General features: G+C 39.0%; 1 protein-coding gene and 1 long non-coding RNA gene across 2 annotated transcripts; both read left to right on the top strand.

Moving 5' to 3' along the window:
- The first annotated feature begins 3,565 nt into the window (after window positions 1-3,565).
- LOC131401667 (centromere-associated protein E-like) lies at window positions 3,566-7,041 on the top strand. The gene is made up of 7 exons (XM_058536914.1): window positions 3,566-3,569; window positions 5,050-5,139; window positions 5,258-5,376; window positions 6,010-6,129; window positions 6,568-6,649; window positions 6,810-6,877; window positions 6,955-7,041. The coding sequence occupies exons 1-7, from the start codon at window positions 3,566-3,568 to the stop codon at window positions 7,039-7,041; spliced, it is 570 nt and encodes a 189-aa protein (XP_058392897.1).
- A 6,703-nt stretch (window positions 7,042-13,744) lies between these two features.
- LOC131401754 (uncharacterized) lies at window positions 13,745-19,742 on the top strand. Its single transcript, XR_009217933.1, has 4 exons — window positions 13,745-13,892; window positions 17,676-17,727; window positions 19,221-19,308; window positions 19,662-19,742. It is a non-coding gene; the product is annotated as an uncharacterized LOC131401754 (long non-coding RNA).
- Window positions 19,743-23,190: the final 3,448 nt, after the last annotated feature.

Below are 23,190 nucleotides of genomic sequence, written 5' to 3'. Positions count from 1 at the left end.
TGTTTGTTGTTGTTATTATCTACTACTTAATGAGTGAGATCATATGGTATTTGACTTTTTCCCTCGGACTTATTTCACTTTGCATAATACCCTCAATGCCCATCCATGTTGTCACAAATGGCGGGATTTCATCACTTCAAATAGATCTATAAATAAAGTCTTAGAATTGCTGGCATACACGTGCCTTTCATATTTTATTGATATTGCAAAATTACCCTCCAAAATAGTTTTATTGAATCAATAGACTTTTCTACTCCTCTAAATAATGAACCGTTATTAGTAACTGCAGGTCATGTTTTTGGTGAGGGAAAGGAGAGAATTCTTTTTTAATACGTTTGTCTGTGAGGAAGACTGGCCCTGAGCAAACATCCGATGCCAGTCTACCTCTTTCTGCTGAGGAAGACTGGCCCCGAGCTAACATCTGTGCCCATCTTCTCTACTTTATAAGGGACACTGACACAGCATGGCTTGACAAGCAGTGCATTGGTGCCTGCCCGGGGTTCCAAGCATGCGAACCCTGGGCCACCGAAGTGAAGCACGCACACTTAACTGCTGCACCACCGGGCGGACCCTGAAAGGAGTTAATTCTTGATGCATCTTAAATCAACTAAGAAAAGGACTGAAAGAAAATGAAATCTCCTACAGAGATGCATATTTAAAGCAAAGGAAGGGCCAGCCCCGTGGCTTAGCCGTTAAGTGCACGCGCTCCGATGCTGGCGGCCCAGGTTCGGATCCCGGGCGTGCACCGAGGCACCACTTCTCCGTCCATCCTGAGGCCGAGTCCCACATAAAGCAACTAGAAGGATGTGTAACTATGACATACAACTATCTACTGGGGCTTTGGGGGGCAAAATAAATAAATAAATAAATCTTTAAAACAAAGGAAAATCAAGCACTGTTTCTGGGAAAGAATTTAGAATTACTTTCCCACTTCCACTAATAAAAGTTTCAGCTCATTACTAAGTGAGTTTTTCCATTCTTCGGTAATTCTTTTCCTAAGTCAACCTTTCAGGAACTGACAGCCAATGGAAACAGGAGTTTCAAGAAAAAGAAAGCAAGAGGAGAAACCTAAATCTCAGAGTTTCTAAACAGCACAAGTTTCTTATGTTTCTGGGCTGGGTAGTGACTTGCAATTCGTCGTTTGACTCATTTTAATTAAAAAATAAAGTGTGATTGTTTAAATGTCATAATTCTCTTTTGTTAGTGAAAAACTTTTTCTGCGTTGTTTTTTCTACAGATTGCAAACTCTTGAAGGGTGCGGTGGAGGATGTGTTTGTAAATGGCTGCCTGCCCCTCAGTGGCTTTCAGCAGGTGACAGCAATTTCTGCTATTACTGGGATAGCGGCTCTCTGCATTCCCCTAGAGCGCTATCTCCAGACCCTTTAACCCCCCTGCCCCCTTTAGCTGAGCATGCGCTGCAGGTGAGAAGCATCAGGAGGCGGCAGCCCATTCAAACGCGGCATTGGGGAAATTGAAAGCTTTAAGCGGGGAGGCCTGGCGCTCCGCAGCTGCAGCGCGGCATCTGGACCAGTTCCCGTTCAAGGCAGGATGGCCAGCAGGATGGCGGAGGAGAAGGTCATCACCGTCTGCGTGCGCCTGCGGCCCCTCAGCAGGTAGGCGGCACGACCCGGCCAGGTCCCCGAGGCAGCCCGGAGCTGAGGAGTTGCTCCTGGCCACCCGTTCCCGCACAGCCTTGCACGGTTTCCTTCTTGGTACAGTGACAAGGAGGGGTTGGAGGGTCCCGCTGTGGGATTCGCTTGACTCCGCTGTAACTCAGGCCCCCACCTCCTTGACCCTGCCCCCGCTTGCCCACCCCCCCCAGTCAGGGACGCCTGTGGGAAAGAGCTTCTGCCGCTCCTCACAGGTGGTCCTGGTGCACTAGGCTGTCTCCCCCTCTACTGTGTCCTTGACAGCAAGGCCGAGTCTCTCTTGTTGCACTGGGTTCAGACGGCGCTCAAGACTTCACAGTCAATGGCTGAATTCAGCAAGCAGAATGTTGAATGACTGAGATTTATCAGTATTGAAGTCCATTTTTTTTTTTTGGGTACAGTGTAGGTACTACCGTTGTTGCCCTGGGGAACGGGAAGAAATGAAGGCTTTTTGCTTCTCTAATCTCTGCCCCTCCCCAAGAATACAAACACATTTTTCTGTTTGAGAATTATGTGGTAAATATTAGAGTGTTTAATAAATGAGCATATCCAGATGAGGAATTTCCTATTTTTTAGGAGCTCATTATCTAATGCATTAGAAGACAGCTACATAAAGAAACCATTACAATACATTGTGACAAGTGCTATGACAGGCAGGTGGAGAGTGTTTGCTGAGGGCTCATTAGTGCTTCCCTTAGATAACAATGTGGGGAAAGGGGCAGGGCTGGTGTCAGGAAACTCCTGAAAGAATAGTTAAGTTATTTGTTGGAAAGGTAAGCCAGGGTATTCCAGGCACAGAGGGATTGAATCTGTTATCTTGGGGGAACCTTCAGATAGTTGATTTGTATGGAGTTAGGGGGTATATAGGAAGTTAGAGGAAGATAAGGTTGAAGAGAGAAATAAACATGATCCCAGTCTCATGTGCCATATTAAGGATTTCAGATGGTTTTCAAAGATGTTAAGCAGGAAGGACATAATTGGAGTTGGATTTGAATGTCTCTCTTCAGTGGCCAGTACTGGGTAGGGGGAGGGGAGTGGAGAGCTTCCCAAGGAAAGGCCCATGACAGGGCAGGAGGTCGCTGAAACCCCACTTAAAAGTGCTGACCCCTCAACGGGGGACTTTCCACATGGCTCTTGTATATAGTATAGGTCATTAAGATCTTTTGGAATATTCTTCAGAATATGAAATCTTTTAAATTCTCTTTCATGTAACATGACTTCAAAACCAGTTGTATTAAAATGCACTGTTTTTATTCTTTTAGGAAAGAAGCTCTTGGAGGGGCTATGCAAGATCACTGGAAAACTGACAATAATACTATTTATCAAGTTGATGGAAGTATATCCTTCAATTTTGGTAAGCTTATAATAGCATCAAAGGGTAACGTATTATTCTTTTCTATTGAGTACAAAAGGCTTTTCAATAATACTGCATTTGTCATTAAAGATCAGACTAAGCCTTCCGTAAACTCCTTCAGTGGAAATTTTAAAAAATTGTTTATCACATATGATAAGTAAGGTAATAAATTGATATTTAAAACACGATTATAGTCATAGTGCCTTATGACTGAAACTAACACTGTTCCTCTTATTTGTTAGTGTATTTGTGGCCTAAGACTCTGTAAGCCCAAAATTTGTTGCTTAATGTCGAGTCATCTTTAAGATGTTTCAGTTTAGTATATTCTTTCCACAATTATTTTCAGGAAAACTCTTGACAGAATAAATAGTGAAGATATTCCTTCTTTGCTAGAATACAGCAGGGACCTACCACCACTTTTGTGGAGCTTATCATATGGTGGGAAGAAAGGCTTTCAACAACTAATTACACTCGTGATGACATAGCTTTGTGGGAGTTTGTAGCAGGGGGTCTAACTAGTCTAGGTGTCTGAAATGGTACCACTTACCCTGGAGCCTGCAGGATGAGTGAGAACCAGCTGGGAGAAAGGGACTTGGAGGCCCTCAACATTGGCTAGGCTGATTTGTGTATTGATTTCCCACACATATATGTGCTGACAATGTGCCAGACACCATTCTAAGCACTTCATGTATATTAACTCATTTATTTCTCCTAACCAGCCTGTGCAGTATGTACCTTCCCATTTTAATGAGGAACTGATACGCAAGTCACACAGCCAGCAGATGGGGGAGTCAGATCTATGTTCCAGCCACACTACCATGTTTCCACTTAGGTACCGTAGAGGACAGTGAGGTCCTCTCAACAACCTTAGGAGTACGAGTGCTTAGGTTGTCGAGTTAGTGTTACACTAGAAACCCAGCATATAAGGCTTTGGAGCAAAGATGTATAGGTTAAAAAATGATTCCTGCTAAAAGACTATTTGATAGTATCAACATAATTTTTAAAAAGGTAAAACAGTGTGTGCCAGAGATTAGAAAAACAAGAACAAGGGATACACAGGCATTCAGACTCAAGTACTATAGGTTGTCAGTGGCCGTGCATGCTCACAAAGGATTTGGACTCACCCACCTGTCTGAAGCTGTTGGCGTTGAGATCTGAATAATCCTGCCATCTGTCCTTGCTCTGAAATCAGGACCCCAACAGCTTTCCAATGGCACTTTGGCTCTCCATATGGTTCCACCTACAAGGGCAGATATGTGGTCATGGTGCGAGCAGTGTCATCACTGAGTTTCTCAAGATGGTCTGTACATTTCCCTCCTGATTTACAAATCCATTCTTGTAAGCTTTCTAATGTGAGGCCACCACTGAAAGAGTGGTCCATTCCTGATGCGCTTACAAAAACAGAAACTGCATCCTGGGCTAGTGGATTCATCAGTGCAAATGCTGCCCTAAACCCAGCCTTCAGCAGCCAGCCAACCGGCCATTCTCTGTAACCCCTCAGCTTCGTTCAGTACTTTTCTTCCAAATGTCTGCATTTCCTGGTTTAGTTTGAGCCAGGCCTTCTTGCTAGACATGGTATAAACACTAAAATTTCTCAAAGACTAGTAATAGTTCACATTTCCCGAGTATTAACCATAGGCTCACAGTAATTCTATAAGGAAGATAATATGTATTCATTTTACAGGTTAGGGAATTTAGGCACTGAGACATCAACCACCTTGCCCAAAGTCACACAGCTTGTACTTACTTGCAGAACCAAGATTCGCAGACAGTCAGATTCCAGACCCCCACATTCAGCCACTGTGCCTTACTCTCTCTTGAAAGCACATAGGATAACTGACTTGTGTTTTTTTGTGTGTGAGAACCAACACATTTTACCTTATAGAGAAGTGTATTTTCAGAGGACTACTAAGTTGAAGAAAATATTGCGACAAATATTTTATCATACCATATTCTGACAATTTTATTTCTTTGGGCAACTACTAATTCAGAATGAATGCATAGTTGATTTGTTTACTTTAACTTCTGTGTTTTTGTTTTTTTTAGATCGTGTCTTTCTCAATAATGAATCGACTGAAATTGTGTATGAAGAAATAGCAGTACCAATCATAGACTCTGCCATGCAAGGCTACAATGGTTTGTATTCACTGCAGAAATGCTTTATTTAGTCTTGGGTGTCTGTTCAACAGTATTGATAGTTTTACACACTCTAGATTCATTTTTATTCTTGCGTGTGTCTGTTTTGTTTCTGCAGGTACTATATTTGCCTATGGGCAGACTGCTTCAGGCAAAACATATACCATGATCGGTTCCAAAGATGATTTAGGAATAATCCCCAGGGCAATTCATGACATTTTCAACAAAGTTAAGAAGGTAAGTAGCTAAATTTCTAGTACATACAGGTAAAAGTAGTAATGTCTTCTCATGGTGAAAGGAAGTATGCTTACAGTTCTCTCTTGGTTATCCACAGGGAAAGAAGAAAGGCAGAGCATAGATTCACTTTTCCCCACAAACTGACTTTATAGAGCTTAAACTTCTTTCATTCTTTCCCTTGCATCCTGAAGCAGTAATACGCCTGCTAAAAAGTGGGCATTGAGAAACAAGAAGTCTTATCACTGCCTTTGAATAGCTGCCAGTGATCATTAAGGAGCAGGAGAGGGTCGATATGGTTAGGAGACCAGGATAGGCAACCTGATGATTTTTAAGGTTCTTATTTGAACATCTCTTGGTAGGGTTTTATTTTAAGCTTAAAGAGTTGGGCTAAGCACTCTCCTCTTCTAATGCTATAATACTATATTTTCATTATTTCCAAAACAATGCATTTATATTTGTGTTTATTTTTCTCGATGTAGAACCATAGGGGCTTTTTTTGTTTTGTTTTTTGTTTATTTTACAAAGATAACTTCTCAAAGAATATTTTAATGTTTAATAAGAGCACATAAGCATTCAGTAATAGGTTTTCGTAATTGGATGATCTCTGACGTTTTTACATATTTTTTATTCTAGTTTCCTGATAGGGAATTTCTCTTACGTGTGTCTTACATGGAGATATACAATGAAACCATTACAGACTTACTCTGTGACACTCAAAAAATGAAATCTTTAATAATTCGAGAAGACTTCAGTGTGAGTAACAGAGTTAAGAGAGTGGCTCAACAAATAGACTGACTTAATGAGATTATTGTTCATGAACGTTTACCTTTAATTTCCATATTTTTTAAAGTGTCTCCTGTTTCTGTGATTTGTTTTTTGTCTTCTTACTTGTGTTCATAGAGCTCATCTTTTAAGGGATATGTATCGTTTTTAAATATTGACAGCTGTAATACCTTTGTGTAAGTGTCTAAAAAGAATAAGATGAAGTTAGAATTTGGTGTGCTTTGATATAGGAAATAAATTGTAAATATCATAGGCTTACTTGTTATTTTTTTTACAGAGTAATAGTCCCCATTGCCCACTTTTACCTTCCACAAATGAATGCTGTAATAGTTTGCACCTTCTTTTTGAGATGCAAACTTTTAAGTGACTTCTATTTCTCTACTCTTCCAATCATTAACCTTGTTTCAGAGGAATCCGTATGTGGGTGATCTCACAGAGGAAGTTGTTTATACACCAGAAATGGCTTTGAAGTGGATCACAAAGGGAGAAAGTAAGACTTTATGCTGTGTTTCTTCAAAACATTTGTAAAAACTATTCAGTTGAATGTATTTAGGCTTCAAACCACACTTTTCTTTCTTAAGTTAAAATAAAAGTTAATGTTTTTCTTTGCATTTTAATGTATGCAGCTGAAATGTGACTCATTTTTACAGAGAACAGACATTATAGAGTTACAAAAATGAATCAGAGAAGCAGTCGTTCTCATGCTATTTTTAGGATGGTAGGTAATTTTCTCTCTACTTGGTCTTTCCAATTAAGAATACACTAATTTTTCTACAAGTTGCCATTTCTGTCTAGATTTTGGAAAGTAGAGAGAAAGATGAACCCTCTAATTGTGAAGGATCTGTCAAGATGTCCCATTTGGTGAGTGTTGATGAACCATGATGATGTACTCTACAGACCAAAGCAAAGTTTAATTCAGCTGCTGGATCTTTGGTTTCATAAGAACTGTTAACTGAACTAAATAGGCAAAAACATCTATGAATTGGTAGTTTATTCTCATCTGTAGCACGAGATGACTAGTTAACATGTAGGAAGAATTCAAGAGATCTTTCTTCCTGTTCTTTTATGGCTGCCTTCTCCTACAATTTAGATGTAAGGACTGTAGGAGTTGAGGCCTTTCCTAACCAGTAAGCAAATGGGTTTGGGTTTTTTTTTTTTTTTATTCACATTTGAAAGTTAAAGTGGTGATGGAATATGGGGATACTTTTGTTTATTTCAGTAACACTGGTTTATAACATTGTGTAAATTTCAGGTGTACAACATTATACTTCTATTTCTGCATAGATTACATCACATTCACCACCCAAATACTAATTACAACCCATCACCTCGCACATGTGCCTAATTATCCCTTTTGCCCTCCTCCCTCCCCCCTTCCCCTAGGGTAACCACCAATCCAATCTCTGTCTCTGTGTGTTTGTTTGTCGTCGTTATTATCTACTACATAATGAGTGAGATCATATGCTATTTGACCTTCTGCCTCTGACTTATTTCACTTTGCATAGTACCCTCAATGCCAATCCATGTTGTCACACATGGCTGGATTTCATCGTTTCTTATGGCTGAGTAGTATTCCATTGTGTATATATACCACATCTTCCTATCCATTCGTCCCTTGATGGGCACTTAGGTTGCTTCCAGGTCTTTCCTATTGTGAATAACGTTGCAATGAACACAGGGGTGCATGTATCTTTATGCATTGGAGGTTCCAAGTTCTTTGGATAAATACCCAGCAGTGGAATAGCTGGATCGTATGGTAGTTCTAGCCTTAATTTTTTGAGGACTCTCCATACTGTTTTCCATAGTGGCTGCACCAGTTTTCACTCCCACCAGCAGTGTATGAGAGTTCCCTTCTCTCCACATCCTCTCCAACACTTGTTGTTTCCTGTCTTGTTAATTATAGCCATTCTGACGGGCATGAGGTGAAATCTCATTGTTGTTTTGATTTGCATTTCCCTGATAGTTAATGATGGTGAACATCTTTTCATGTGCCTGTTGGCCATCTGTATATCTTCTTTGGAGAAATGTCTGTTCAGGTCTTTTGCCCATTTTTTTAAATTAATTTTTATGTTTTTAAATTTTTTGTTTATTGCAGTTACATGGGTTTATAACATTGTATAAATTTGAGGTGTACATCATTCTACTTTTATTTCTGCATAGATTACATCATGTTCACCACCCAAATACCAACTGCCACCCATCACCACACACTTGTGCCGAATTATCCATTTCACCCTCTTCCCTCCCCCCTTCCCCCTGGTAACCACCAATCCAAACTCTGTTTTTATGTGTTTGTTTGTTGTTGTTATTATCTACTACTTAATGAGGGAAATCATACGGTATTTGACCTTCTCCCTCTGACTTATTTCACTTTCCATAATACCCGCAATGTCCAATAAGTCAGAGGGAGAAGGTCAAATATCATATGAGTGCCCATTTTTTAAATAGGTTGTTCATTTTTTTTTGTTGTTGAGATGCATGAGTTCTTTATATATTTTGGAGATTAACCCCTTATCAGATGTATAGTTTGCAAATATTTTCTCCCAATTTTTAGGGTGTCTTTTCGTTTTGCTGATGGTTTCCTTTGCTGTGCAGAAGCTTTTTAGTCTGATGTAGTCCCATTTGTTTATTTTTTCTATTTTTTCTCTTGCCCGGTTAGACATGGTGCTTGACAATATGTTGCAAAGACTGATATTGAAGAGCGTACTGCCTATGTTTTCTTCTAGAAGTTTCACAGTTTCAGGTCTTACATTCAAGTCTTTAATCCATTTTGAGTTAATTTTTGTGTATGGTGTAGGGTAAGAGTCTATTTTCATTTTGTTTCATGTGGCTGTCCAGTTTTCTCAACACCATTTGTTGAAGAAGCTTTCTTTTCTCCATTGTATGTTCTTTGCTCCTTTGTTGAAGTTTAGCTATCCATAGATGTGTGGTTTTATTTCTGGGCTTTTGATTCTATTCTGTTTATCTGTGTGTCTGTTTTTGTGCCAGTACCATGCTCTTTTGGTTACTATAGCTTTGTAGTATATTTTGAAATCAGGGAGTGTGATACTTCCAGCTTTGTTCTTTTCTTTCAGGATTCCTTTGGCTATTCAGGGTCTCTTGTCGTTCCGTATAAATTTTAGGATTCTTTGTTCTATTTCTGTGAAAAATGTTGTCCCTGTCTTTGACAGGGATTGCATTGAATCTATAGATTGCTTTAGGAAGTATGGACATCTTAACTATGTTAATTCTTCCAATCCAAGAGCAGGGAATATCTTTCCCTTTTTTTGTGTCTTCTTCAACTTCTTTCAGCAATGTTTTATAGTTTTCGGTGTACTAGATCTTTCACCTCTTTGATTAAGTTTATTCCTAGGTGTTTTATTCTTTTTGCTGCAAATGGGATTGACTTCTTCATTTCTCTTTCTGCTACTTTGTTGTCAGTGTATAGAAATGCAACTGATTTTTTATGATGATTTTGTATCTTGCAAGTTTACCATATTCATTTATTACTTCTAAAAGTTTTTTGGTGGATTATTTAGTGTTTTCTATATATAAAATCATGTCATCTGTAAATAGTGAGAGTGTCACTTCTTCCTTTCAGTTTGGATCCCTGTTATTTCTTTATATTGCCTGATTGCTCTGGCTAGGACTTCCAGTACTATGTTAAATTGGAGTGGTGAGAGTGGGCATCCTTGTCTGGTTCCTGTTCTTAGAGGGATAGCTTTCAGTTTTTCACCATTCAGGATGATATTAGCTATGGGTTTGTCGTGTATGGCCTTTATTATGTTGAGGTACTTTCCTTCTGTACCCATGTTATTCAGAGATTTTATCATATGTGGGTGCTGTATCTTGTCAAATGCTTTCTCCTCATCTATTGAGATGATCATGTGATTTTTATTCTTCATTTTATTAATGTGGTGTATTACATAGATTGATTTGGAAATGTTGAACCATCCCTGCATCCCTGGAATATATCCAACTTGATCATGGTGTATAATCTTTTTAAAGTATTGTTGTATGCGATTTGCTACTTTGTTGAGGATTTTTGTGTCGATGTTCCTCACTGATATTGGCCTGTAATTTTCATTTTTTGTGTTTTCCTTGTCTCGTTTTGGTATCAGGGTAATGTCAGCTTCGTAGAAGGAGTTAGGGAGCTTCCCACTCTCCTCAAATTTTTGGAAGAGTTTGAGAAGGATAGGTATTAAGTCTTCTTTGAATGTTTGGTAGAATTCACCACGGAAGCCGTCTGGTCCTGGACTTTTATTTTGGGGGAGATTTTTTGATTACTGTTTCGATCTCTGTACTGGTGATTGATCTATTCAAATTCTCTATTTCTTCTTGATCCAGTTTTGGAAGGTTGTATGATTGTAAGAATTTATCCATTTCTTCCAGTTTGTTGAATCTGTTGGCATATAGCTTTGCATATTGTCCTCTTATTCTTTTGTATTTCTGAGGTGTCTGTTGTAATTTCTCCTCTTTCATTTCTGATTTTACTTATTTGAACCTTCTCTTTTCTTGGTGAGTCTAGCTAAAGTTTTGTCAATTTTGTTTATCTTTTCAAAGAACCAGCTCTCGGTTTTATTATTTTTTTCTACTGTTTTAGTAGTTACTATTTCATTTATTTCTGCAATGATTATTATTTTTTCCCTTCGTCTACTGATTTGGGGCTTTGTTTGTTCTTCTTTTTCCAGTTCCTTTAGGTGCATTTTTAGATTGTTTATTTGAGATTTTCCTTGCTTGTTGAGCTAGGCCTGTATTGCTATAAACTTCCCTCTTAGTACTGCTTTTGCTGTATCCCATAAATTCTGGCATGTCTTATTTTCATTTTCATTCGTCCCCAGGTATTTTTTGATTTCTTCTTTGATTTCTTCGTTGACCCAATCGTTGTTCAGTAGCATTTTGTTTCATCTTCACCTATTTGTGGCTTTTCTGATTTTCTTCCTATAGTTGATTTCTAGTTTCATACCATTGTGGTCGGAAAAGATGCTTGGTATTATTTCAATCTTCTTAAATTTATGTAGACTTGTATTGTGACATAATATGTGATCAACCCTGGAGGATGTTCCATGTGCATTTCAAAAGAACGTGTATTCTTCGGTTTTTGGATGGAATGCTCTGTGTATATCTACTAGGTCCATCTGTTCTAGTGTGTCATTAAAGGCCAGTGTGTCCTTATTGGTCTTCTGTTTGGATGATCTATCCGTTTGTGTAAGTGGAGTGGTAAAGTCCCCTACTATTATTGTGTTACTGTCTATTTTTCCTCTTATGTCTGTTAATAATTGCTTTATATATTTAGCTTTTCCTATGTTGTGTGCGTCAATATTTACAAGTGTTATATCCTCTTGTTGGATCATTCCCTTGATCATTATGTATTGACCATCTTTGTCTCGTTTTACAGTTTTTGTTTTCAAGTCTATTTTGTCTGATATGAGTATTGCAACCCCAGCTTTCTTTTCATTGCCATTTGCGTGGAGTATCATTTTCCATCCTTTCACTTTCAGTTTGTGAGTGTCTTTAAGTCTGAAGTGTGTCTCTTGTATGCAGCATGTATATGGGTCTTGTTTTATTATCCAAAAAGCCACCCTACGCCTTTTAATTGGAGTATTTAGTCCATTGACGTTTAAAGTAGCTATTGATAAGTATGTACTTACTGCCATTTTTTAACTTTTTTTCTCAGTGTTTTAGTAGACCTCTATACAGAATTGATGGTCTCTTTAGTTTGACCTCTGTCTGAAAGCTCTACTCTTTAACTCCGTTCCTCCCTCATTTTATGTTTTTGGTATCATATCTAACCTCTTTTTTGTGCATTTGTATCCATTACTCTCTTATCATGGAAATAGATAATTTTTCCTATTTGTGGTCTTCTCTTTTCCCCTCAAATCAGCCCCTTTAACATTTCTTCTAGCACTGGCTTTTAGGTGACAAACTCCTTTAATTTTTTTGTCTGGAAACTTTTTATCTCTCCTTCCATTTTGAATGATAACCTTGCTGGCTAGAGTATTCTTGGCTGTAAGTTTTTCCCTTTTAGCACTTTAATTATGTGGTGCCACTCTCTTCTAGCCTGTAAGGTTGCTGCTGAGAAGTCAGCTGATAGACTTATGGGGTTGCCTTTGTATGTAACTTGTCTTTCTCTTGGGGCTTTTAGGATTCTCTCTCTATCTTTAATTCTGGACATTTTAATTATGACGTGTCTTTGTGTGGACCTCTTTGGATTTATCTTCTTTGGTGCTCTCTGTGCTTCCTGTACCTGGATGTCTGTTTCCTTCCTTAGGTTAGGGAAGTTTTCATCTATTATTTCATCAAATAGATCCTCTGCCACTTTGTCTCGCTCTTCTCCTTCTGGGACACCTATAACTCGGATGCTAGTGAACTTGACGTTGTCCTAGAGGTCCCTTAGACTGTCCTCACTCTTGTTAATTCTGTTTTTTTTTTTACCTGTTCAGCTTGGGTAATTTCTTCTAGTCTTTCGTCCAGCTCGCAGATCCGTTCATCTGTTTCCTCAACTCTGCTTTTGAGTCCCTCTAGTGAATTTTTCATTTCTAGTATTGTATTTTTCATTTCTGATTGGTTCATTTTTATATCTTCCATTTCTTTCTTGACATTCTCACTGAGTTCATCCATTCTTCTCCCCAGATCAGTGAGCATCCTTAACACTCTTTGTTTGAACTCTCTGTCGTGTAGCTTGCTCATTTCTGTTTCACTTAGTTCCTTTTCTGGGGTTTTGTCCTGTTCCCTTACTTGGAAGGTATTCCTTTGCCTTCTCATTTTTCCACTTTTCCTGTGCCCGTGTCTGTGTATTAGCTAGGTCAGCTACATGCCCTGCACTTGGATAGGTGACCTTATATAAGTGATGCCTTAGCAGGCCTGCAGTGTGCTTCCCTCAGTTCTCAATGTTCCAGGAGTGACCGCTATGTGGGCTACGTGTGTCCTTCTGTTGTGGTATGTTTGTTCTCCCTGTAGGCGCCCAGAGAGGCTGAGTTATGTAGTTGTTGTGGGCACTTCAGTCTCTTTATCAGGTGTGGGAAGCCCCAGCACAGTTGGCTGCAAGTTCTAACACCACATTTAGTTTGCAGTAGTTCTTTCAAGTGAGTAGGCCCCCAGCGTGGCAGTTTGTTAGGCTCAGGGGCTCACAATTGCTACAAGCCTCCAGCTTTTAAGTCTCTTGTCAGCTCTCTGATGATTGCAGCTGGGTGGGGTTGGCCTCAGGCATGGGAGCACCCAATTGTTTCAGGCTTCGGTAGGTGGGGCAAAACCCCTATGTGGGTCTTTGGGAAGCACAAGTCTTCTGCAGCTGACAAGCCCCACCGCCCACAGGTCCACACACACAGTCAACACAGTCCTGGCCCATGTGCGCAACATCCTGAAGTGGACCCAGTCTCTCCACGGTGGGCGCACCCCACACTCCACCACTGCCCCACACTCTCCACCTACTCCTTGTGAACGCCCTGCCCCACAGAAGTGGGCTCAGTCACCAGGCTGCAGAGAATCCAGTCACCAATGTATGCAGGCCCACAAGTTGCCTGAGGGCTTGTTGCTGAGTGGGGCCAACAACAGGGTGGGCTGCCTGCCCTGGCTGAGCTGGATTAAACTGGTGCTCTAGTAGGGGGACAGACCCTGGGCTAGCAGGCCCCAGGGAGAACTCCAATGGTGTCTGTGTCAGCACGCCCACACCAGGCCACAACAATGGCCGCCGGCAATGTCCCAGTTCCTGGAGAGGTCTCACCTCTCACTAAGATGCACTCAGAGCCTATCAGGTGAGTCTGTTTTCACCAAAGCACTGTGCACCTTTCTTTCTGGTGATTTTATGTTGATTTCTGAAACGGGTGTGTTTGCGCGTGGGCCCTCTAAACGTCGGTTTTAATTTCTTCGTGAACCAGCTTTTATGGGGGTACTCCCCAATGTTTTAGTAGGAGGCAAAGTCAGATATTATGCCACTCACCTCGATTGTGCTGGGTCCACGAAGTGCCTAGAGCAGGGGCGCTCCCCGGCTCAGGGCCCCGCTCCTCCAGGGAGAGCTGTGTACCTTTGGCCTGCTCCCGGGTGGCTGTGAAGCATTGCAGCTCGTGAAGGCGGCATTTTTTTCTCTCCAGAAGGGAGTTTCTGCCTCTTCCACCTCAATTATGATTGTCCTTTGTTGCAGGAGTTCCTCTTATCTAGTTTTCAGTTCTCTCTCAGGGGTAATTTTTCCATGAGTAGTTGTAAATTGTCTGTGTCCCCAGGAGGAGTTGAGTTCAGAGTCTGCTTATGCCACCATCTTGACTTCTCTCCGGATATTTTTTATTATTTATTTAGTTTCAGCCAATAGAATTGAGACTTGGGAAATCAACAAAAACCTACGTGGATGGTTATAAATAAATCACATGTTCAAGTTCATTTTTAGGTACAATAAGAAAATAAATTTTAGATTATAAACACAATGTTTATGCTGTAAATCCGTCAGAGAAGGGTGATATCTCATTCATCTTTGTAGCCTCAGCACATTGTACCTAGTTTATCTTCAATACTTGTTTGTTGAATAAGTGAATATAAGCATTATACAAATATTCCTTCTTTCCATATAAGTAAACCCCCATTTCCTTTTTGCTGCACTGTATCATCTCTCATTTTTGTGTTTCCTTCCTATTCCTTACCATTATTGCTTTATTCTCTGTCTTCAGGGACTAAATTCTTTAGCTTGATGTGGGATATGATTTAAGATTATTCTGTTTGATTTGAAAACTTCAGGGAAAAAAGTAATAAATCTATAATATGTTTATTCACTTTTAGATTTTGAAAAGTCAGAGTCTTAATTAAATATCTAATTCTAGTTCACCTCAGTTATTTTATTACGCAGTATAATATTTATTTCAATAGTCTAGTCCTGCTTTAATTTAACAACAAAAAATGCTACAAAACCTAACTTCTGTTTTGTTTCCCAAACCTGGCCTGTGATATTTCAGTGAAATTTTAACTTTTAATAATTTAGCTTTAATACTCTTGACCTATTCAGTGATCCATTTTTGGACTTTTCTCATGTTCTTTGATGCTCTATTATCTAGGGACTTTAGATACCATCAAGTCCAACCCTCCAGACTCCCATTCACTCTAGGTATCTTCTTGGAATGCAGTCTTCCCAGAGAGTCGTTTTCTGGCTCTTTGGAGGGGGCCTTGGTTTGAATGTCTCCTGGCCTTTCTGGGAGAATAATATCCAGGTTCTCTTAGCTCTGATCCTTCCCTGTTCGCTTCTGTGGCTTCTTTTTCCTACCCTCCTAACAACAACACAGGAGTGTTCTGTGGCCTTTCTTACTTCCCATGCTTGCCCTCTGACTTTATGTTAGCATTTCTCTTTTGATGACAGCCGAGTTTTTATTGTATCTAGATCTCTGAGTTCTCATTCACATCTTCCTAAAGATTATAACTGTGTCCCACTGTTAGCTCAAACTTTAGTGTTACTAAAACCAAGTTATTTTTTGTTACCATGGTGAATATTCCTTTTTTCCAGTAGTTTCAGCATTATCCTAGTCATCTAGGCTGGAAACCCAAGTCAGCTTTGCCTCATCTTTTTCTGCCTTCCCTTTTTTCCCATCATCGCCATTTCTTATTGATTCCACCCTTTAGCTTTCCATGGGTGTCATACCCAAGTCCTCATCTCACTTGAATTACTGTATCATTCCACTGGACCTGGCCTCCACGACCTGGTTTTCCTTTTTCAGTCCAATATACAGAATTCTAATGTGGCTAAACTTCTGTTGCATCACTTCCTTAACAAGATCTGTCCAGTCTTAACCAGTCTAAGTTGACATCCTTCTGCTCCACCTGAGCTCCTCCCTTAAAGGTAGATTGGACCTCTTGGTATCTTTGAACACTAATGATTGTTCCCATCTTTATACCTTAGTTCATGCTGCCTTCACCACCACTTCACCCCTTTATTATGTATCTAGGTCATCTGTGGTAGATACTGTACAAGAAACATCAAATTTCTTTGAATATTTTGAGGAAAGAAGTATCTGAGATAGGACTATAAAGCAGAAGTGTATAATGACCTGCTTATCCCTGGAAGTCTCCACAGAGAGAAGTAATTTAAATCTCTGACTTCCTTTTAATGCAGTAAGAATATTTACTGAGCCTTTGCCCTGTTCTGAGCACAGTGCTGAGCTCTGAGATGAAAAGAATAGAGAAGACATCCCTCCATACTTACCGTCTCCACTGCACACTCCCCAGCACAAGCCACGGTCATCTCCACTCAGATTTCTGCACAAGCCGCCTGACTGGGCTCCTGCTGCCACTCTTGCCCCTCTGCAATCTGTTCTCCACCCAGGGCCCACAGGTGACCCTTCAGAAAGTTAAATCAAGATATGTCACTCTCTTGTTCAATCCCTCTAATGGCTTCCCATTGCAGTTCTTACTCTTGCCTACAAAGCCCTACATAATCTGAGCCCTTCCTACTTCTCTTACCCTGTCTTGTCCCATCTCTGCTTCACCAACGCTGCCATGCTGCCCTTTCTCTTTCTTGAACACACAAAGCTCATTTCTGCTTTGTGACTGGGTGTGCTGGCTGTTCTTTATTTGGGAGTCTGGGTCCCTTGGTCTTTGCTTGGCTGGCTTCCTCTTCTCTGTCACTGCAGATTTTAGCTAAATAGGAAGCCTTCTCCTGCCACTCAATCCTAAGAACATACTCTGACCTCTCCTCTTCCCTCCTCTGGCACTCTGTTTAAATTGTCTGTATTACCCTCATGGTGATATGTTGCTTATTTGTCTTTTTCTCTCCTCTCACTGACTTTCTCCCCCATCCCACCCCATGCAGAATGTGAGCTCTCTGAGCGCAGGGTCCTTCTTTGTCTGGCTCACTGCCATGTCCCAGCACCTGACATGCTGCCTGGAACAGGACAGGAGGTCACTTGTTTCGGCAAAATTTGTGAAATTAAAGAGAGGCCCATGCTTTTAAAGATGCTACAGTGTAGTCAGAGACATAAATGACTAGCACAACACAGTAAGGGCTATAATAATAAGTCATATCTGTAAAGATCTCTGGGTACACAGTTGAAAGAACAGTTCATTCAAGGTGTGGGGGAAAAAAGATAAAGTTGGCAAAGCTGCACTGAGAAGGTAACATGTGCCTTTGGTGCTGAATAGAGAGTAGGGGTGGACTAGAAGGTCAGAACTAGCTAAACAAAGGGAATGGCAAAGTGTAACAGTACATGAGTTGTGGAGCGCATAGTCAGGAGCTCATCCAGAGTTAAGAGTAAAAGATGGCCAGGAATAAGGCTAGAGCAACACAAGTACCAGATTGTGGAGAACTGTGTTCACCATGGTAAGATTTTGAACTTGGTGCAAGAAAGTGAAACTATTCTGGCAACATTATAGAGGATGCGTTATAAAGAAGGAACAAGGTGTAGAGGTCAGTTTGACTCAGACAAGGGAAGGCCTAAAGAGTGGGGTGAGAGACTAGGAAACACGGGGTATTCAGATAAGCCATGGATTAAAAACGTTCTTTCGGTAGTTTGGATTTTATTATTTTCAAGTTACCCTTCCTAATGTTTTATTTTCCTCTCTTACAGAATTTGGTTGATCTTGCAGGCTGGGAAAGAGCTGAAAAAACAGGTGCTGAAGGTAATGAAAACTCATGAAATATGTTGGTCTGAATGTCCTGCTGTTCTTTTACAGAATACAAATGGCAGCAGGCATTTTAGAATCTAATAAGGTAATGGTGATAATTTTGTGATAAAAAGTCTTTAACATAAAGAGCAGCTTCCTTATCTGGTTAATTATATTCTTTGGGCTGCTATAGCATCAGTTAAAATGCTAAAACTCTGTATGAGATTTATAGCTGGAAAGCTCCTGAGAGTACCATGGACACCATTATCAGTAAGGAAATTCAGAAAGGTGACAGGGTACAAAATTAATGTACAGACATGAATAACTCATAATAGAACAACCTGTTGGAATATTTAATGTACAAAAAGATCCCATTTACAATAATGACTTAGAAGATGTAATACCTGAGAAGAAACTCAGCAAAAATTGCACAAGATCAAAATAAAGAAAACTTTAAACAGACCTGAAGGACATAACCGAACACTTAAACAAATGGAAAAGCATACTTGGATAGGAAGCTTCAGAACCGTAAATGTGTCAAGCCTCTCTCTGTGTTAATTTTCTGCAGCCTGACATAGAGACACTCAGCTGAGCATGGCATGTACTCACCAAAGCAGTGGCTCCTCAGGCCTGTTGTTTTAAGCTGGCTTGGTAACAGCAATATTACAGCAATAGCTGACTAAGGCACCTGTGAGATAATCGCTATTCGGAATGATTCTTGCAGTATTTTTTGTGTACAGGGTAGACTGAACACCTGCGTGTCCCTCAGCAGGCTGCTGGGTGAATACATTCTGGTAGACCCATACAATGATATTCCATTCTATAAAAAAGAATGAGAAAGACCAGTGTTTACCAATAAGATATATGGTATGTTGCCAAGTGAAAAAAGCAAAGTGCAAAATAGTGTGTATGGTATGCTACTATTTGTTTAAAAAAGAAAGGGGAAAACTTAATATATATGAACTTGTATTTCTAAAAATCTCCAGAAGAATAAGCTAATAACAGTGGTTTCCCGGTAGAGGGACAGGAACTGAATGAAAGGAGCATAAAAGTGAGAGAGGGCTTTTTCCGTGTGTTTTTGTTTGAGCCATGTGGGCATATTAATAGTTTAAAAATAAGAATGTGTTTGGTTGTGAGCTGCTATGAACTAATTTGGTTGTAAGTCATTAGTTGCGTATATTTGGGGGTTTGGAAAAATAGATTTGAATTGAGGAGTTAGCAGGCCTCTTTTAGGACATGGCTTTCTCTCCTTAATCTTTTCTTAGTCATCTTTTTCTTCTTGCTGTTTCTCTGGTGAGAGCCTTTCTGATTCACGTAACAGGTGGGAGAGAGAGAGAGAGAGCGCCTGCTACCTGTGGTAATAAAGGTGGGCGCAGATCTAATCTGAAGCCCAGACTGTAGCATCTGACCCTGCAGTTTCTAATTTCTCTCATAACCTACTGATAAGTAAGTTCATAATCTAGTACAGGGGAAAATTTTAGTTTCATTTATTTATTTAATAAATGCAGGTGTGAAACTCAAGGAAGGCTGTAATATAAATCGTAGCTTATTTGTTTTGCGACAAGTGATCAAGAAACTTAGTGATGGACAAGATGGGTAAGTTTATCCCATTGTACATTTACCTATTAATATTAACGTTTTTCATTAGGTGGAAAATTATGATATTTCAGTGACACTCAAACAAATGTACTGATTTCTCCCATATATTCAAAAGCTGCTGTGATTCCATGAGCATGAATTGCTTCTTGTATGTATGACTGTGACCTACTAAGTTTACTTTCTAAATTAAATGGAATATTTTTAGTTAGTAGTTTTGCTTGGCCTCGTGTAACCTGTAAAGAATCAATTTTTTAACTGTAGTTAATTGAAGGTTCTGCATTAAAAACCAACCACGTTTGTTATATAAAAAGTTTTACTCTTTTTTCTTCCCAAACTCGTTCCTCACTCAGTGCTTTCATAAATTATCGAGACAGCAAATTAACACGAATTCTCCAGAATTCCTTGGGAGGAAATGCAAAAACATGTATTATCTGCACAATTATTCCAGTGTCTTTGAATGAAACCCTGACTACTCTTCAAGTGAGTTTGATTTTTATCTCAACTTACTATGGGGGGAAATTATCTTTCAGAAGAAAAAATTACCTACTAAAATTAGGTACAGTTTTTTTAATTGATATAATATACCTGTTAAAATAAAGTTGATGTGTTGTCTACTAAAGAACATTCCTTAATTTTCCCAAACTTCAGTCATTCATATGCCACCTACACAATTTTGTTCTTCAGTATTTTACTGAAATTGACTTGATTTTTTCTTTAAATAACTCACTTTTTAAATTTAACTTATTATAAAAGGAAACTATATATCAATCCCATAAATGAAAAACTGGTTATCACTTGCAACAAACAGAAGGTGACCCAAAAAACTGGTGGGTGTGTATTTATAACAAAATAATTCTTAAATTCCTGTTAGTGAATTATTGTCTGAAATTTCTCTGAGCCTAAGGCCTGCATTTTCTGTTTTTTTAAAACAGGAAAAGTGAGGAATGTCAGTAGACTATCTATCTCAATGAAGGATTCAGTGTCATTTAATGGTCCCCCACACATATCCTCTTAAAGTTACTTCTGGGGACCAGCCCGGTGGCATAGTGGTTAAGTTTGCGTGATCCACTTCAGTGGCCCGGGGTTCACAGGTTCTAATCCTGGGCACAGATTGACATACCGCTCATCAAGACATGCTGTGGTGGAATCCAACATACAAAATAATAGAGGAAGATGGACACAGGTGTTAGCCCAGGGCCAATCTTCTTCAGCAAAACAAGGGTAGGATCGGTAATAAATGTTAGCTCAGGGCCAAGCTTCCTAACCAAAATAAAAGTTCCTTCTGACACTCATATGTGAAGAAACATTGCTTGAAGTAGCTATTGAGCACTGGATCAAAATCCTGCCAGAGAAGCAGATAGAAGATAGAGTCCCTGGCTTCATAGAATTTATAGTCTTATAGGGAAGAAAAGACCTGTCTTCCAACATGCTTGCCATGGATTAAGAGTTAAGTGGCTAATAAGTAGGACAGAGATCAAAGGAAGGAGAGAGTCTTTTGACTGGAGGCAAATCTTTAGAGTAGAAGGAACCTTTGCACAGGATTTTGAGGTGTAGATGGGATTCCAGTGAGCCAGTGTTTGTAGTTTCTTTGTCAGCACCTGTCATCAAGATATTTCTTTGACTCTCCTGAAGACTAGCAGCTAGGATAAATTACGAGCATTGTCACAGGGACATAGAATGCTCTGTGTTCACAAGCATTAAGCCACCTGGGAAGAGTATTGATTTTTCTTTACAAAACTTAGTTACGAGGAATCTAAATATTAAGTAAATTAACTTTTCAGTGTCAAACACTTAACTCTCTTGTATTTTTTCCCAGTTTGCCGGAACTGCTCAGTCTATGAAGAATATCCCTTAAGTTAATGAGGTATCAAGTGATGAAGCTCTCCTGGAAAGATATAGAAAAGAAATAATTGATCTTAAAAAACAGTTAGAGGAGGTATGTATGAGCCATGTATTTCAGTAAAGAATATAGAGAGATTTAGAATTGAGAACTGCCTAAATGCCCAGAGCCTCTTAAATCATCTATCTGAGTTCTACAACCTAAATTTAAAACAAATAGTTTTTAATAAGGAGAAATCAACTCATAAAAATTTTAGTTTACTATAAACTGAAAGGTATGGTCTCTTGAAATTATTTTAGATATTGTTTTTCATTTCCAAAGGGCAAAATTTGAGATTTTTCAAATGGGCCAAGTAGAGATGCTTTTTTTTAAGAGATAATTTTTAAAAATTGTCACAAATACATAGAGAGTTAGGTTAAAAAGAGTCTCTATCAATAGTTTTTAAAACTACTTTGTTTCATTTTAATTATCTTGAATTCCTCTTCTAGTCCTAAGATAGCAAGCTAATAAGATAGTGTAATTGCTTGTCATTGTTTGTTTTAACCGTCACGGTCCCCTATTCTGTAAAAATCTTACATTTTAGTCATCTTTTTAAAAATGAGCTAAAATATCAAATGGCGGTCTTATGATAGCACTTCTTTTGCTATAGTTATTCAAGTCTCTGCTTTAAGAATTCTCTGCCTATTATTTATATATTTTCAGTCAATTAATAAAGTTGCTGTAACAGCATTGATATCTTATAGATGACATATAGAATAGTGATATGAGAAGAAATGTATATTTTACTTCAAGTTTGAGAAATTATTGATTATGGTAACTGCATGTAGGTGTTCTGTAGGTAGGGCATATTTTACCTCAATAAAATTAAACTTCTCATAGCTCACAAACAAATTTATATATATATATTTTTTTAATTTTTTGTTTATTGCAGTAACATTGGTTTATAACATTGTATAAATTTCAGGTGTACATCATTATACTTCTATTTCTGCATAGATTACATCATGTTCACCACCCAAATACTAATTACAACCCATCACCACACACATGTGCCGAATTATCCCTTTCGCCCTCCTCCCTCCCCCTTTCCCCTCTGGTAACCACCAATCCAGTCTCTGTCTCTATGTGTTTGTTTGTTGTTGTTATTATCTACTACTTAATGAAGGAAATCATATGGTATTTGACCTTCTCCCTCTGACTTATTTCACTTTGCGTAATACCCTCAATGTCCATCCATGCTTTCACAATGGCTGGATTTCATCATTTCTTATGGCTGAGTAGTATTCCATTGTGTATATACCACATCCTCTTTATCCATTAATCCCTTTATGGGCACTTAGGTTGCTTGCAAGTCTTGGCTATTGTGAATATCGCTGCAATGATCACAGGGGTGCATGTATCTTTACGCATAAGTTTGTAGCAATACAGGCCTATTTCATCAAACAAGAAAAATCTCAAATAAACAATCTAACAATGCACCTAAAAGAACTGGAAAAAGAAGAACAAACAAAGCCAAAATTCAGTAGAAGAAGGAAAATAATAAAAATCAGAGCAGAAATAAATGAAATAGAGACTAAAAACCAATGGAAAAATTAATAAAACCAAGAGCTGGTTCTTTGAAAAAATAAACAAAATTGACAAACCTTTAACTAGACTCGCCACGAAAAAAGGAGAGAAGGCACAAATAAGTAAAATCAGAAATGAAAGTGGAGAAATTACAGCACATGTCTCAGAAATACAAAAGATTATCAAAGAATGTCTTTTACGAGTTTACCACTTCATTTCCTCCTAGTGGTGCATACTAACTTACTCTGTTTTTTGATGTCTTAATAGTTTATAGCATCGTGAAATTTCGGTTGTACATTATTGTTTGTCAATCACTATATACATGTCTCCCTTCACCCCTTGTGCCCACTCCCCCACCCCCCTGCCCCTGCTAACCACTATACAGTTTTCTCTGTTTGTGTGTTGGTTTATATTCCACATATGAGTGAGAGCATGTGGCATTTGTCTTTCTCTCTCTGGCTTATTTCACTTAA

The sequence above is a fragment of the Diceros bicornis genome (assembly GCF_020826845.1).
Source record: "Diceros bicornis minor isolate mBicDic1 chromosome 13 unlocalized genomic scaffold, mDicBic1.mat.cur SUPER_13_unloc_1, whole genome shotgun sequence".
NCBI lineage: Eukaryota > Metazoa > Chordata > Mammalia > Perissodactyla > Rhinocerotidae > Diceros > Diceros bicornis.
This window is presented reverse-complemented; position numbering and strand designations above follow the sequence as displayed.